We start from the raw sequence: 17,171 nt of genomic DNA on the forward strand, positions 1-17,171 counted from the left end.
CAGGAATACTCTGTGGAAGAGAGTTCTACAAACCAGCTTTGGATAAAAGACACACACTATTATCCAAAATAAACTATGACATTTGAGAAATAGTTTTATGATTGCTTGTGTTACACCCAACAGAAGTGTTATTTGTAGAAATTCTAAAATATTATTTGCAGAAATTTTTTTACCATTGCTATATTTTTACCTCTACGAAGAGACCTATTTACAGACTGAAAGAGGAGACAGAGAGGAGCTGCATGCAGTCTCTGGAACACTACCTCACTATTACAAAGTAGTTTTCTGAGAGCTTATCCAAAACACCAAATGCACCATTGAAGAAAACTAGATTTCCTGCAAAGAGAAGGTATCAGGTAAAACATGTCAAATACATTTTCAATTATACTGTTTATATGAATCCTTATGTCTCTACTTCTTTAGGTGGAAAACATGGCATCAGATAAACAGACATCAGACAAAACAACATACCCTACATTGTAGTTGTAAACGTAGTGTCTAAGATATTTTGTCCTTTTTGGATAAAAGGCTCTATACTGCTTCAAAAAATTTTAATCTATTCTTGTAGATATGAAAACTTCTGGATCAAGTGCATTTACTAACAACTCCATAACCTGGCAGAGGGGCAGCAGTAGAGAGTGTCATAAGATTATCTTAAAAAAAGAAGGAAAAAGAAGATTGCAGATATTCACATTTATTTTGCTTTGAATATAGGCCAAAACCTAAGTTAGGTTGTCAGCTGGCTGAAGATGGGCCAGCAGGGTGCACAGGTGGCCAAGAAGGCAAATGGCATCCTCATCTGTATCAGCAATAGTGTGGCCAGGAGGACCAGGGCAGTGATTGTCACCCTGTACTTGGCAATAGTGAGGCCACATCTTTAGCGCTGTGTCCAGCTCTGTCCCCTTTACTGCAAGAAAGACATTGAGTTGCTGGAGCATGTCCAGAGAGGAGTAGTGGAGCTGGTGAAGGGTTTGGAGCACAAGTATTATGAAGAGCTGCTTAGGGAAGTGGGGTTGTTTAACCTGGAGAAAAGGAGACTCGGGGAAAATCTTGTACCTCTCTACAACTACCTGAAAAGAGATTTTAGTCAGATGGGGGTTGGTCTCTTTTGCCAACTAACAATCGACAATACAAGAGGAAATGGCGTCAAGTTGTGCCAGGGGAAGTTTAGATTTTGGGTATTAGAAGAAATTTCTTCACCAAAAGGGTTGTCAAGCATTGGAACAGGCTGCCCAGGGAAGTATTTGAGCCACTATCCATGGAGGTATTTAAAAGACGTGTAGTCGTGCAGCTTAGGTACAAATTTTAATGGCAGGTTGACAGTGCTGAGTTTACTGTTGGACTCGATGATTTTAAGGGTCTTTTCCAACCTAAGTGATTCTATGTTTTATTCTAGGCATCAATGACTCTGTGACAAGAACAAGGAGTTCTATAGGAAGTGGTATGTGCTGTATGTGTTTAAGTATCCTATGCAAAGGCACCAACACCTAAACAAGACTATGGGACAGAGCTGATCTATGCATGCCCAGGCTAGCATTCTGCTTCTTGCAGTTCAGGCAGGAGGAAGAATTAGTAAGATTTGCTATGGAGAGGGAAAGAGACTCTTTGCACAAATGTGTATCTGAAGACTCTCTGGGGCACAAATGTAAACCAGACCCTGATCTGCACACAGGTCACAAGCCATTCAAAGTAGGGCCTGTAGTCTACAGTAACCCAAGGATTGAAGTCTACAGTCAAGGACTCAAGCAGAAAAATAAAGAACTATGTGGAGATAGCTAGGATAGCTTCAATACCTGGAGGAGAACTATTGTGACTACATAGGTGTTTAGGAGTATGTTCTGTTTAATTCAGGCATGGCTCCAAGCAGCTCCATAAACTCCTTTTCACAGGCACATAGCAAAGCACAGTTCAAGAAACAAGAAAATCACAGTTTTGATAAAGTAACTTACATGATCTCCTACACAGAGTCATGGTCTCACCATTCTGAGTCTGACCAACACTATGTATGCATTGTGCCCACATGACATGATATATGTGACACATTTAATACTTTTTTTGCTTCTGTCTTCAACACTGATGATGGGCTAAGAAGGTCTCAGTGTGCAGAGCTAGACAACAATAGCTAGCAGAATGATAAACTCCCACAATGATAACAAGTTATGTGGGATCTGCTCCCTCAGCTGGATTCCTGTAAGTCTACAGGGCTTCATGATGGGATTCATTCAAGAATCAAAGAGCTAGCTGATGTCATTTTGAGGCCTTTCTTGATGATTTTGAACAGTCTAGGGGATTTTGGGGGGACCCAGTCAACTGAAAGCTGGCTAACATTGTCCCAGATTTTCAAGAAGAGCAAGAAAGATGACTCTCTAAACTACTTACCTGTCAGTCTCACTTCAGAGCATGGTAAAATTATGGAGAAGATTATTCTGGGAGTTATTGAAAAGCACCCAAAAGACAATGCATTTATTGGTCACAGACAGCACAGCTTCATGACAGGAAAGTCCTGCATGTCAAAATTAATTTCCTTTTATGACAAGGTAACCCACCTACCTGATCCAGGAAACCTAGTTGATGTAATCTTTTTGGATTTCAGTAAAATCTTCAATACTGTCTCTCATACAATCCTTCTGGACAAAATGTCCAGCCTCCAGCTGAAAAATACACTATGTGGTGGGTGAGCCATTGGTTCATGGGCTGAGGACAGGGGGTAATAGTGAATGGGTTAACATCAGACTGGTGGCCTCTCACTAGTGGGGTACCATCCTTGGCCCAGTTCTCTTCAACATCTTCATAAAGAATTTTCCTTCAGGACTCAAAGACATGGTAAGTTTGTTGATGATAGGAAATTAGAACGAGCTGTTGACTCCTTCAATGGCAGAGAGGCCCTGCAAAGAGACTGATGAATTAAAGGACTGAGCAATCACAAGTTGCTGTTTGATGTTTAACAATGGCAAGTGCTGGATTCTGCACCTTGGATGGGGCAACCCTGGATGTTCATACAGACTGGGGAATGAGCTGATGGAAAGCAGTGTTAAGGAAAGGGTCCTGGGGGTCCTCTCTGATGGCAAATTAAATAAGAGTCAGCAGTGCCCTGGCAGCCAGGAGAGCCAATCGTGTTCTGGAGGGCATCAGGCAGAGTATCTCCAGCTGGTCAAGGGAGGGGATTGTCCTACTCTGCTCTGCAGTGGGGGGGCCTCACCTTGAATGCTGTGTGCAGGTTTGGGCACTGCAGTGTAAGAAAGATATTCAGCTATTAGAGAGTATCCAAAGGAGGGCAACAAAGATAGTCAAGGGTCTAGAGAGGAAGCCATATGAGAAGTCAATTGACTTGTCAGTCTAGAGAAAAGGAGACTGAAAGGAAACTTCATCGCTGTCTACAGCTTCGTCATGAGGGGAAGTGGAGGGGCGAGCAGTAATCTCTTGTGTCTGGTGACCAGTGACAGGACACAAGGGAAAGGCCTGAAGTTGTGTCAGAGGAGGTTTAGGTTGGATATTAGGAAAAGGTTCTTCACCCAGAGGGTGGTTGGACATTGGAATAGGTTCCCCAGGGAAGCGGTCACAGCACCAAGCCTGACAGTTTAAGAAGTGTTTGTACAATGGTCTCAGGCACAAGCTGTAGTTCTTGGAGTGTCTTGTGCAGGGCCACGAATTGGACTTGACAATCTTTGTTTGTCCTTTCATCTCAGGGTATTTTATGATTCTATGATGACTGATACCTGACTTCTAAAAGAACACATGACGAAGCAGAGATTATAGATAAAAAATATAGTATCTTATTCCATTTTAAGCGTTCTCTCCTTAGCAAGTAACACCCTATTAATCCACCATTAACTTAAATCTTCTAACACAGAAATCAAACCCCAAGTAATCACAGACACAGAAATGTGCAGAAATGTTATCAGGAGTGAGACTGTTTGAATCATGACTCCTCACCTCTGACTTTGAGCCTAGTCCTAAGTCTTCTAGAGTTCTGGGTGTTCCATGACTAAGTGTCACCAATTAAAACTTATCTAACAATTGTGAATACATGACTCAGAGATGATTATATTTGATGAACCTGTGCAATATAGGGTAAAGTATGATACTGATACTGACAGAGGAGTTCACTGGTATTCAGGAAGGCTCACAGACTCTCACAAGGATAAAATTCTTAACACTTTTCTACTTTTCTCACCACAGATCTTGCCTCAAATCTGTCTGTCAAACTCTATCACCTATAAATTGTTAATCTGAACAACATTATCCCTTCAAGACTTCATGCAATGAGACAATAGACAATTTGGTACACTACCAGTAATTGGATATTGTTTTACTATATTATGGACTAGCACAGAAAAGTGGGAGCTTAAGATATGGTCTCATCTGTCTGGCTGCTGCAAATTTCACAACCAAAAACCACTGAACTGGTAGGATGCCAAACACTACTTCCACAGAGTTAGTGGAAGTCTGTCAGTAACAGAGAGCAATACTGCATGACCTCAGAAAAAGTGTGCCTGTGACAAGTAACAACATGACCCTGTCTTTATGAACTCCTGCCAAATGGAAAAAAGTTCAGATCATCATGAAAGGAACGACACTAATGTTGACCAGACTTTCTTCATGCTTAGACTGCTATGTCTGACTGTAGTAATTATAACCTGTCTACAGCTACAGGAAGTAATTCTACTCAGAACACAAGAACTAAGCACACAAAGTTTAGGCCCATATAAATTCCCTATTAAACTATGTGCCTTTAGAACAGCAAAAACATTCCAGGAGCAGACATATTTGATCATATTAGATGTTTCATTTAGGAATGAAGTAGCATTTAGTTATGCACAGATTAGCATCAGAGCTGGAAATGAACAAGAAAACAGGAACTCCACATCTTAACCATAGACTTGAATACGGTCTAAAGCAGCAGTAAAGTAACAGAACCAGAGGGCTGCACAAACATAGCTAAATGTTGCAGCTATGCCTTTCACAAAGAGTACAGGAGTAGAGCCTAAGACCAAATAAGGATAAAGCTGAACCTTAACACCCAAACATGATTTCTGGGCCCCAGCAAAGCCTACTAAAATAGTGATGCCTTGAGAGGAGCAAAAAGGCATAGGACAGACCAGTTGGTAGTAGTCAGAACTTCTCAGATTAATATGACAAAGTTGTTCTTAGTAAAGAAAGCAAACTTCACTCTCTGTATCTATCCACTGGTGCCTTACAGAAACATAGTATGTGTTTTAAGGGAAGGAAAGTAAGGTTTTTATATATCTATACTTATTGCAGAGAGATATACTATCATTACTTCTTTAAAACAACAAGCATCAAAGGGCAGGAGAAATAACAGCTTGCTTTCATAAATAGATCTGGGACTGAAGGAAAAGTATTTTCCAGTGTCTGCAAGAATGTTCCAGGAAAGATCCAGCACAAACTCCCACTAGTCAGATCTTCTAATGTCTCTAGACTTGAAGACTACAAAGAGAAAAACTGTGATAGCTAACCACAGTTACAATTAACAGTATGTGAACAAAAAGCCAGATTCAGAATTTACATATATGTGTTTTCAGTTTTAACTAAAAAGCAAGATAATACTCTTCACTTTTCCCCATTTGTATTAACCATACAGAAATGTGAAAACAAATATTAGTTTACACATTGCTCCACTTGTACTTTTTTCCAGTGCTAAATAAAACCAGCTAGTCTGGAATCAATTTAAAAATCCACCTAGTCAAGTAGGGGATGTTTCTCCTACTCTGTTTTTTAGCTCTGCACCCAAAGAGGTCATGGTTATTCCTGAGTACTAACCTTCTATTAAATATCCAAACAGTACTATTCTTTAGTAGAATTTACCTTTTTGTAATTAAAATATCCTCAAGGTAGTAAGTTTTGTAAATCAACCATAACTAGCGTGGAGAAAAATCTGGCTCTTTTATGCTTAGTGATTTCATTTTTGACCTCTAGTTCCACATTACTCATGGTATAAAATCAAGGAATAACAATTTTTAAACCACCTTTAAGCTATTCCTGCTTTTAATGACCTTATTCTTCCTGATAGTTTTCTCTTCTCCAGGCAGAAGAATCACTGGTCTTTTATTATGATAATCCTTGTTTTCCTTCTCTTTATGTGTACACATACTGACAATATACAAATGTGTATGTTTTTGTATAAGTTTAAAAAAATTTATGATGGAAGGACCAGAACACAGTCTTTCACAATACCATCAGAACAAAATTTTAAACAAAACACGGTCCCTTTTCACAATTAATAAACACTACACTTTTGGATAATGCTGTGCCTCCATCTAATCCTCCTGTCATCCTCTGTAGCTTCACAATCTCTTTCCCAAGTACCAATAGCCATTTTACATTAAAACACAATATACATAACAATGGCTGTTTTCCACCCCTTCATTTTGGGGGAATTGCTTTTGACTTAACTTTATTCTACTGCAATTTATTGCAGTTTTTTCCCATGTAATTCTAAATAATTCAGTGGTTACAGCAAAATTTATTGCCTCACTGTTTATCCTCCTTTCTGAATGGTTTATCAGTATAATCAACAATGCAACACAGTATTACTGGAAGACCACACATGCAGTCACTCTGTATTGAGGAAACTATTTCATTCTATCTAGAGGACCCATTTCCAACACAAGGCAACCCTGCCAGACAGGTCTAGTAAACAGGTAAAGTAACAGTGGATGACTATCACAAAATGTACTTTTAGTCAAGGCAAGAAAAAAAACGACATTCAAAATTAACATACCCAGATTCCCAAAGACCTGCCAGTACAGAATCACTTTAACTATAAGATGCATGTAACTAACATGGTGCAAGAGGCTTCAGAAAAGTCACATGCAAAGGATAAGGTTTTATATAGAATACTTTCACTGAAAACAAAGGCAGGGAGAACAAGAGCAGATGAAAAATTTCAGAAGCTGGCAGCAACCACTGTAACATCTATTTCTAATGCAAGTACCAACAGGAACTGCATTTCGTCTACTGCTCATGAAGATGTCACAATCTTCAGGCTAAAGGAAAATATTTTTTGTTTTCCTTGTGCTTCCTTCTCCCAGTACAGAGAGATTACCTGCTCCGACTTAACCAGACTGATTTCTTTATTGACTTCTTTCAGGTCAGTCTCTGTAGCAAACTTAATGTAGCTTTACCTCTGCCTCTAAGTCTACCCATATCACAACTAGCCTGGTCTAGGCCACAGAGTTCTGACAAGAGAGATGCCTGCTAATAGGCTGTGAACCAGAAATTTCATTTTAGAGTCCTAAGTGTGCATCCAGATATTTACACAATAGATAGGAATACATTGAATGGACAGTATAGTTATCACTGAATTAAACACAACAGAAATATGGCCACCTGTCTAGTATTTCTTTTTAATAATGAAATTTCATTATTCATTTGGCACAGATATAGATGAATTATATCTTCAAGAATATTCCAAAATGCTTTGGCAAGTCCTTGAAAACACCACTGTAATATTTCATGGGCATTAAGTTTGGAAGCATCAATAAGGTTTCTGAAAAAAACCCAGTTTTCAGTCACATTCCTCAAAATACATCATTTTTTAAGTGCCAAGACCAACAGAAACACAGAGTCACAAGTACTTCCTGCCTGAGGTGTTCTGCCGGGTGAGAAAATTCTGGGAAGAGCAGCAGCACTCAGTTCACAACATACTACATTCTCAGCTGCATCCAGTCCATAGCTCTATAAACCCAAGCATCAGCATAGCTGTTTGAGAACAGTATCAGAACATTTTTGAGATAATATTGCACCTTTCTGTGTTAGTTTAAGGAGCACTCCTGTAATTTACAACTTGCACATTTTCACAGGCCAGCTTTTCCTTTCCCTTTTTGCTCCTCTTGTAAAAGGTCCCAGTTGGTTCCAGTGTTCTGAGTGTCAATTATTCTGAACAGATTAAAGGCACACACTTTCTTGTTCTTAAAATCGACCTGACTTTGTAAGAGATGTATTTCTTCTCAGATGGGAAGGTACTGCAAATGCAGGACTTGACTGAGACAGCAAGTAGGGTAGGGGGAGAGTGAGGTTATGGCCCTGAAACGGTGCTGTTATTCACAAAATCAGCTGCTTTTCTCAAATTAGAGCAGAAGAGCAAGTGCATCATTGCTGACTCAGAAAGCTTAAAGGCTGCTTTGTCATAAAATGAACTTCATGCCTCAACCATGCATTTTCCCTGCCCTAAATGCTTATTTATAATCTTGCTTACAGAAAAATAGAACTCATGCTGCACAATAACAGCTCTGCCATAAATGTTCTGAACATTTGGGATTGGAAGTGGTATTCCTCCTGTGTAGAGGCAACTAAGTCTCTGTCTTACTTCAGCAAAGATCACCATAAATGCTAAGTTAGATGCAAGACCATATGTGGTTCTGATAAAATCCTTAGTAAATACAAAGATGTTGCAGTACTTTTAACTATGTTACATCTCTTGATAAAGATGTTTAGATTAAAAAAAACCCCAACATTTATTTGAACTTATCACACCACCTCATGATGTCCTGAGGCACAACAGATGATTTTTTGGGGTTGTGGAAGGGTTCTTAAGCAGTATTTTATGAAAGAGTTTCATGGACAAGTAATGTGATTTCAGGGGGATGGCATATGAACCAGGTGAAAATGGGCAACTCTACAAAAGTACATGTAATAAACTACATGGATTCTACCTCTAGCACAATTCCTACCTTCAGGATGCAGGAAGAGTTAAAAGCTTTTAGAAAGGCTCAGCAGAGCAAAATTAGGAGTTGACTGCACCTTTATCTACATATTAAAATCATTACAATAGTTTTCCTTTTGAATGTTAGAAGTTGTGAGCCTGAGAAAATTCACCACTGATTACCACAAGACCAAACACAGCTTGTCCTCATTCTTCAGAACTTGACAGCTGAACTCTATGTTCTAACTATATATCATCACAAACACAGAAATTGCAATTAAGCTCTGTGCAGTCATGTTCAAGGTCCTCAGATTTCATTATTTTCATTTTTGCAGTGGAGTTAACAGTCACTTAAAACAGATAGCTAAACATAATCCTCGTATTAATTAATTTAAATCTGCCATCATAGTTACAAAGCGGACCTTAGAAAAAATACTCTACTTACTGAGTACTAGAGTTTTAATACTAATTCACTGTTCTTGCTCAACAACAAGACTGAATCACACTTGATCTTCTACTATATATATGCAACAGTTAAGATAATCAGTAATTAAACTGTTAATTTTCTACAAACCATCCCTTTTGGAACCTGCACAGGTTGGCGAACATTTAAGCAGAAATATAACCATGAAGATGACAGTATTTCTCGGAACAGTGTGATACCAGTTCATCTATAAAAGGAGAGATCAGTTTAGTGTAATGTCTGGTTTTGATATGCCAAACATCTTATAATGAAAATTAGGAATTGAACTCAATGATTTTGTTCTGGTCTAACATCAGGTTGCATACTTTTGACCAACATTCTGGAAACTCAAAATATTGCCTGTCATACAAAATAAAATAAAAGAAAAATATTTTTAGGTTTTACAGTCTGAAGCACTAAGAGAAAGACAATTAGAAGAAAGACTCAAAAGGACAAGACATAGCATAGCAGGTTTGGGGAAGAGTACTTTAAAAGAGGGTTATAATAAACATATTTCAGGCACAATTAAGAAGAGGCTTGATTTATAAACACAGAAGCAATATTGGTGATAAAACATGGCTGCACTTCATTACTTAAGCTCCACTACAAATGACCTTGACTTCATACTTACAAGTAACTGGCCTGCAATAACTAAAAGAAAAAAACAGGATGCTTAGGCAAGGAATAAAGAACAATTGTAGATATTCAGTAGTTTCCCTTGTAATTGACAATGTTGCACAGATCATATGAGAAAGCTCCCACTGACTAGCCACACTGTGCTGGTACAGCTGTTTGTGCAGCTCCATGAAAGTCATAATGCCACGTGATAGTTCAGGTTTCAGACACCCAGGTGTGTGGGCACAGTGCAATGGGAGACCCAAGGGTACTAACAGTGTCCTTGGGCCATTTCAACTCACTCTGCTTTCAAACAAGAAGTACTTCTGTATTAGAACAGAAATAAACATTTCTGTTTCTTCCATGGAAAGTAATCAAGCAGTTTCACTGCCTTGAACTGGGTCAACCACACTGCCTCATCTTTAGTCAAGTACCTTGCAAAGAAATTTTACTGCAGCATTTTAAAAGATAAGAAGGCAAGTTTAGAATAGAATATTCCCACTTAAAGAGATGAAACCCCCTGAAACTTCCTCAAATTAAGTTTTTATCTTTACTTTCTTTCATATGCATTTTATTCCATAGACTGCTAGAATAGGAACTGAGCTAGTAATGTCAGTATTACTACTACTGAAAAACTTACCGCTCTTAGGGAAGATGAGGTATAATACCTCATTTGTTAATACAGTTCATTTCCTTTACTCTTCTTTTTTAAAGAAAACCAACGAACCAAACCCAAAAAAACACGAACCAACACCGTAGCACTGAAAAGAAGCAGGAATATTTTCCCACACACAGCCATTCTCTATGCCACAAATGTGCCATTATATAGCATACATATAAATACTAACCCCATGAACGAGAGGACATTTCAACAGCACTACTGTTGAAGTAGCAATGTCAGCATATTTTCTTAGGAGCTGAGACCATTATGCTATAGTCAGACATCCCCTCAAACAGTCGTCACACTTTTTATTCCTGTTTTAACAACAAGCTTTTAAAACTGCCCCAAGACATGATTGAACAGTAGTATAATATAAGATTTAGTAACTTTTTAGCTTAATGAAAAGAGGACATTATTTCTATTCATATTTCTTTATACATATTTGATTTTAACCTCAGCTAATGATGAGTGTTTTTTAAACCTATGAAAATATCTGGTATATGAACAAAAGCAAACATTTCTTTTTCCATACCATTAGTTTCTGCAAATTTCTGAATATCAGCCAGAGTTTTTAGTTCTTTCCTTGGGCAAGCTGATACACACAAGGCAATAGACTTGATCTTCTGATGTACTAGATCTATGTTGCATGGATCCAAGAAGAATACATACCTAGGGAAGGAAAAAAGGTAAATTACTTCTATTTTAATTAACAATTACACTGAACAAAATTTCAGACTATGGGATTCAGTCAAGACTGAATGTTTCAGTCTACCCAGAAACTATGGAAATTTGATATAACTGTAACTGTATGGATCAAAAGAATATATGTACTCAACATATGCACCACAAGTATATGGATATTTATATGCCTCTGGATCACACAGAAAGGATATTTAACTTTACCTGATTCAATCCCATTTAAATGGGGCTATTCCTAAAAGCAGACTACCATGCCTCTTCACAAATACGAGTCCAAACATTCACAAATCTTCTCTCCAATGTTAAACTTGACTTTAAGATTTCCAAATTTTTTCAAAAAGACCCAACAAACCCTATAAAGTTACTCTTATGCTTCAAAAAGGACAAAATCCATGGCTATTTTAATGAATACACATAACACCGGTAATCAGAGAATAGGTTTTTAGTTTATATTGATTTTCCACATCATATGACTGAACAGGTTACTTCAGCATTTACTTTGAAATAAAAATGGTTCAGATATTTCAAGTAGAACCATCTACTGTTCAAGTGCAGTATTTGAAAGAGATTCTCTTTGCTAACTTTCCACAATGAGTCACTGTCATTTAAAAACCCAATGTATGAAGTACATATTTATAGATTCTTGGCTAACATCTTCTGGCTACACACATTTCGTCACAAACACTATCTGTATGAAATTACCCATTGATGGTATGTTAGAGATGCAGAATGATTTTCTCTTGGCAATTGAAGAAGTCTTTCAAATTCCTACAATTCTGATGATATACTATACACTGATATACTCTCTACATATTATCTAATATCATCATAAAAAACAACATCCTGCAGTCCTCAGGATGTGAACTCACTCTGTAATCAGTAAAACCCCTTCCACTCATGGAAAGCAATTAGGTCCTGTAAGAACAACTTCAGTCTGTACACTAATTGCTGTCTACTGTTCTATTACTCAGTGTCAGCATACAAGAATGATTGGTATGTAGCATAGTCTTACTTCCTGAAAGTCCATCAAACCCATGTCACCTAATTAAGTGTAATGTAGGAATAGATTACCTGTATTCTGAAAACATTCCCTTTCCTTGCTCATACCTCAGTGAAAATCATCCACTAATATTTCTGGTTCTTAATACACTGTACACATCTCCGGACTCCACAGATCATTGAATTCTGAGAAGCAAATGCAAACATGAAAATTCTGTTCCACAGACACAAAGTAACTTCGTATAAGCAACAAACCACAGTTTTCCTTGATTTCAAAGAAAATACTCTGGCATTCATACCAAGACATTCGATAGTTGTCTTAACTGAACACTCCTGTCATAGCTTCCACTTCATGACAGCAAGTTCCTGCAGTTGCTATTCCATCCTGTAAAGGCATGTGGAAGGAGAGTGTCTGCTCATTTCAAGAGTATTTGTCAAAGGAGCTACAAACAAAAATGTGGAGAGTCCAACCTGATTGATGTGGCAAGGAAGGTTATGTTGGGAACAAACCTAGTCAGTCACACTAACTGGTAAGGATGTGTGGATTATGAAAATTATTGCTGGCTGTTGACAGAGTCTGAGCACCTGTACCTTCCCCAAAGCACGTGTATGCATGTTATAGAACCACAGAAAATCCTGAGTCAGAAGGGACCCATGAGGATCACTGAGTCCAACTCCTGGTGTAACTCACCAGCAAACTGCAAGCTGTACCAGATGGCATGTAGGAGGCTCTGGCTTCAGGCAGAGGGTCTGCACTGGTATTTGACCAAACTGTGAGTGCAGGGTGCCTGTGGATTGAGTGTGTGAGTGTTTGATAGTTAGCACCAAGCTGGACCAGCTGCCGAGTATGGGAAATTCAAGAGGCAGATGAGAGGTAAATGTGCCTGGTGAGCAGAGGTGCTGTGCTGGTAACTCGAGGGATCCAGAAATGTATGTGAGCTTGTGAAGCTGGAAAGCATCATGTGTGTTCCTGCACTAGTGACCTTCTGTCTCCATCAGCCCATGAGGAGGAGAGGACATGGCTGCCTGTGCTTCTGTGAGTCCTGCTGTTGAAGGCAGCACCTTGTCAACACTAGTTTGTGTAACCAGCTGTGTCAGTGTCCCATATGTGTCCATCCACCCACATCCCTCAGCCTAGTAGGAGATCCCTGTATTTCAGGATTTATAGGGCTGCACTCCAGTTCCTGGACAGAGGTTCTCTGAATGTCCCTTAACACATATTACCTGTGGAAACCAAATGAGGAATGTCTCCATTAACAAGGTAGAACTCAGCCTACTTATAGAGTGATTTGGATTCAAGGGCCAAGCTATAACTTTAATTGCCAAAATATTTTGTAAAATAAACACTAAAAATTTAACTTAAGCTTTGAAGTTTGGAAATACAACACAAGGGTAGTGTCATGTGCAGGGGTGACACAAATGTCAAAAACCCTTAAACAGACACATGTCATTTAAATGCTGCATTGCATTGTTCAGAAGCAGTTCTGACAGAAGTAAGGAAGTTGCATAGCAAATTCCAAGCTATCCAATCTGTGGCTTCAATGTGTAGTCTAGGAAGACTGAAGTAAGTTGGGTTTTTTTAATTTCTACCAGCTAAAATAAGAATCAAAATGCTAGGCACCAGCACCACAGAAGAAAAGATTCATTTTATTTTTCTTTATAAAGCTTACTTACAGAAAATAAGTGATTTTGCAGCTGAAAGTTTCACACTGTGTCACTACAGAACAGGTTTTGTTTCTCCCTAGGTAATCATACTGTCAGAGATGCTTCAAAACACTGCAAATGAAAGTATGTTTGCTATGTGAAATTCAGTACAGTAGACTAAAACATATGCATCTAGATGCATTTTCATGAAAATCAGTACAGTAGATTTAAAACATATGCATCTCTATGCATCTCTATGCACCTTCTCTTTGTAGAGAAGGACTTGGGGGTACTGCTGCATGAAAAATTGGACATGACCCTGCAATGTACATCTGCAGCCTAGAAGCCAAACTGTATCCTGGGCTTCATAAAAAGAAGCATGACCAGCAGGGCAAGGGGATGAATTCCTACCCTGAATACTCTGCTCTCATGGGTCCCCACTTGGCTTACTGCACACAGCTCTGGGACCTCCAGCACAGGAAAGACATGAACCCATTACAGTGAGCACAGAGGAGGCCCACGGAAATGATGAGAGGGCTGGAGTATATGAAAACAGGCTAAAAGAGATGGAACTGTTCAGCCTGGAGAAGGGAAGGCTGTGCAAAGACCTTATGCCAGCTTCCCAGTACTCAAAGAGGGCCTTATGAAAAAGAGAGAAAGTGACTTTTCACATAGGCAAATAGTGAAAGGACAAGAGGGAATGGTTTTAAACTAAAAGAGGGTAGATTCGGAATTATTTAAAATTAGATAGAATTATTTAGGTTGGAAAAGACCCTTCAGATCATCTACTGCCAAGACCCTTCAGATCATCACTGCCAAGTCCACCATGAAAGCATGTACCTAAGTGCCACATTTACAGATTTTTTAAATACCTCCAGGAATAGTGACGCAACCACTTCTGTGGGCTTATACCTTTTCAGTAAAGAAATTTTTCATAATGTCCAAACTAAACCTTCTCTCACACCACTCAAGGCCATTTTCTCTCATCCTGTCTATTGTTACCCAGGAGAAGAGACTGATCCCTGCTGTCTACAGACTCCTTTCAGGTACCTGCAGAAAGCAATAAAGTGAAACCTAGAGCTAATAATCTGAACATCAATAATAGTTTGAAGAGACAAAGATAGCATTTTAAATATTGCCTAAAAAGTAACTGTTAAGAGTGTGCAGCCCACAGAGCATGATATATGAACTGTAACGACCACAATACAATGTGGACTACAGAACCATCCCATGCCCTAATACTGCTATTAGTATGGAGTGTCATGTGTGGGACAGGAGTTTAGACAGAAAGGGAGTAACAGCTCAGGGATTTCTTTGTTCAGGTTCCCTTTTCAAGGCACATAGATCAAGCTACAAAATATCATAATTGATCTGTCGCAATAAATCTCTTGAATGGACATGAGAGCCTAGAGTCAAAAATTTCATTAACAGTAGGGCATATACAGCTTCACTCAACCAAACTCTCTGCATGCTTGCTGCAAACTCTCCCTAGGTTTTCCCACTACCTAACCACCAAGCACTTTCTGGGATCAAAGGCATTTGTTAAGGTGGAATGCCACCCTAACTATTCCCTATAGCAGTATATGCACATCTCCTTGTACTCGATTAGACAGCAAAAACTGAATTCTGTCCAAGCAGCAAAGTATTGGTGAAAAAAACCAGACTGAATTAGCATTTCTAGCTGCCATGGCCCTCATTCATTTGCAAATAAACATCATTTTTTTAACCCCCTTATAACTACCAGAACTTATAAAGCAAAAAGCTTACTTGAAGCAGATAGCTTTACCTGGAATTCACTGCCTGGGCTAGAGTATAACTCCGTGTCTTACTCTAGAGCACAGACTATTAAAGTGTACTGTGGTTTTTGTGGCAAAAATAAATAGATGCCACTCTTTGTTGATGAGACGAAGTTGTGAAATTCTCCTTCCCAACATTTCATCTCACTGGTTTCAGCATATCTGATGTACACAGAGTAAATCATACCCCTGTGAAGACTGTGCTCTTCACCTCTACCACCCAGATTTCCATAACCAGACAGACCACACCCATTTAATTTCCACATGACAGTGCCTATGGGTTGCTGTCACATACAAGGAAGAATATGCTATTTTTACAGATGATTTAGCTTTTCTGCCATTGCACTGGGAAATGAAAATGGAATTACCCTGCAAGCAAAATGAAACGAGAATAACTTCATATTTCCAGAACCACATTTGTGGATCTTAAAAGTCCTCTTTTTCTCTACACAATCTGAAATGTACAGGCAGGAAGAAGAGCTTATTTTTGCAGTCTGTCTGAAAAGTACTCCTATAAAAATAGCACGAAATACTCCCATGAACTGCAACTCAGACACTGTAGAAACTCCTTCTGCTAGAGAGAGATGCAAAGCAGATAGCTATTTAAATTTGCTTGGTAATTTTTCAGCAGAAAGTATAGGGTGTGAGAGAATGAAAGATCACTCATTTATATAAGAACAGTCTCTTCCAAAACTGGGTACCCTGGTCTATACCAGGCACTTCATGTGAACAGCTAATCTGCCTTGGTAGAAGGTCTTCTCTTACTCTCAGGCAAAGAGATGATGATGCCCCTTATAAGTGTATCTATTAATTTGCTTAGGTCATGCCTCAAGACATGACATCTTTGTTACAAAAAACATAATCCTTCTGAACCTCATTTAAACTTCTTAACAAACAACAGGCTGTCTGTTAACTGTGTTAAAAATAGTCTCTTTTTTTATTTGCTGTCTTTTGAGGTTGCCTTTACAAGAGGAACTCACTATGCAGTGGTAGATGTTTCTTCACATGATGGCCTGGTTTCTGCCACATGTAGGAGACTATTAAAATATTAATTATTACATTTCCATAATATTTGAATTTCTCTACCTTCACATGAACTCAGACACTATTTCTTTCTAAAGGTAAATTTAAAATTATGATTTTAAATTTTGCATTTTAGTTCAGAACACTAGAATGATAGTTTTGTAATGAATACACAAGGGTTTAGAAAGCACTAAAACATTTGTGTAAAAAAATAAAAAAACTATGCTGTATGAATTTCAACCTTTTCAATCCGAATGGGATAAAATTAAGAAAATTTTTTTGATGGAAGATATCTGTAAAGTTTCAGGCCATTTTATTTATCTCAAATGCTTCCTGTAACTACCAACTGCCCAACCACATTAAGTCTTAAATGAGGTGTTTAGAAATTTTTAGAGTAGTAAGCAAAAATATGTAGATCTTAGGAAAGCATCCTTACAAAGTAACTTATGCAAATCATTGATTTTCTGTTAGTCTGAAAGTGTGAAGCAAAAGCCTATCACACTTAGAAATTAATAACTTTTTTAGGACTTTGAAGGAATCAACAAAGACAGAATTTTTTTTTCTCTTTTTTTCCTTCTTTTGTCAGTTAATACCACTGTTCTATAG

General features: G+C 38.4%; 1 protein-coding gene across 3 annotated transcripts in view; it reads right to left on the bottom strand.

The window, feature by feature from the left end:
• The window catches only part of SLC44A1 (solute carrier family 44 member 1), an 82,264-nt gene that overhangs the window by 43,872 nt on the left and 21,221 nt on the right, over positions 1–17,171 (bottom strand). For all 3 annotated transcript variants that reach the window (XM_071581459.1, XM_071581460.1, XM_071581458.1), the window contains exon 4: positions 10,937–11,073. In XM_071581459.1, coding sequence (XP_071437560.1) covers positions 10,937–11,073 — 137 coding nt within the window. The remainder of the gene's footprint in view (positions 1–10,936; positions 11,074–17,171) is intronic.

Source organism: Pithys albifrons, chromosome Z (assembly GCF_047495875.1).
Source record: "Pithys albifrons albifrons isolate INPA30051 chromosome Z, PitAlb_v1, whole genome shotgun sequence".
In the NCBI taxonomy this organism is placed as follows: domain Eukaryota; kingdom Metazoa; phylum Chordata; class Aves; order Passeriformes; family Thamnophilidae; genus Pithys; species Pithys albifrons.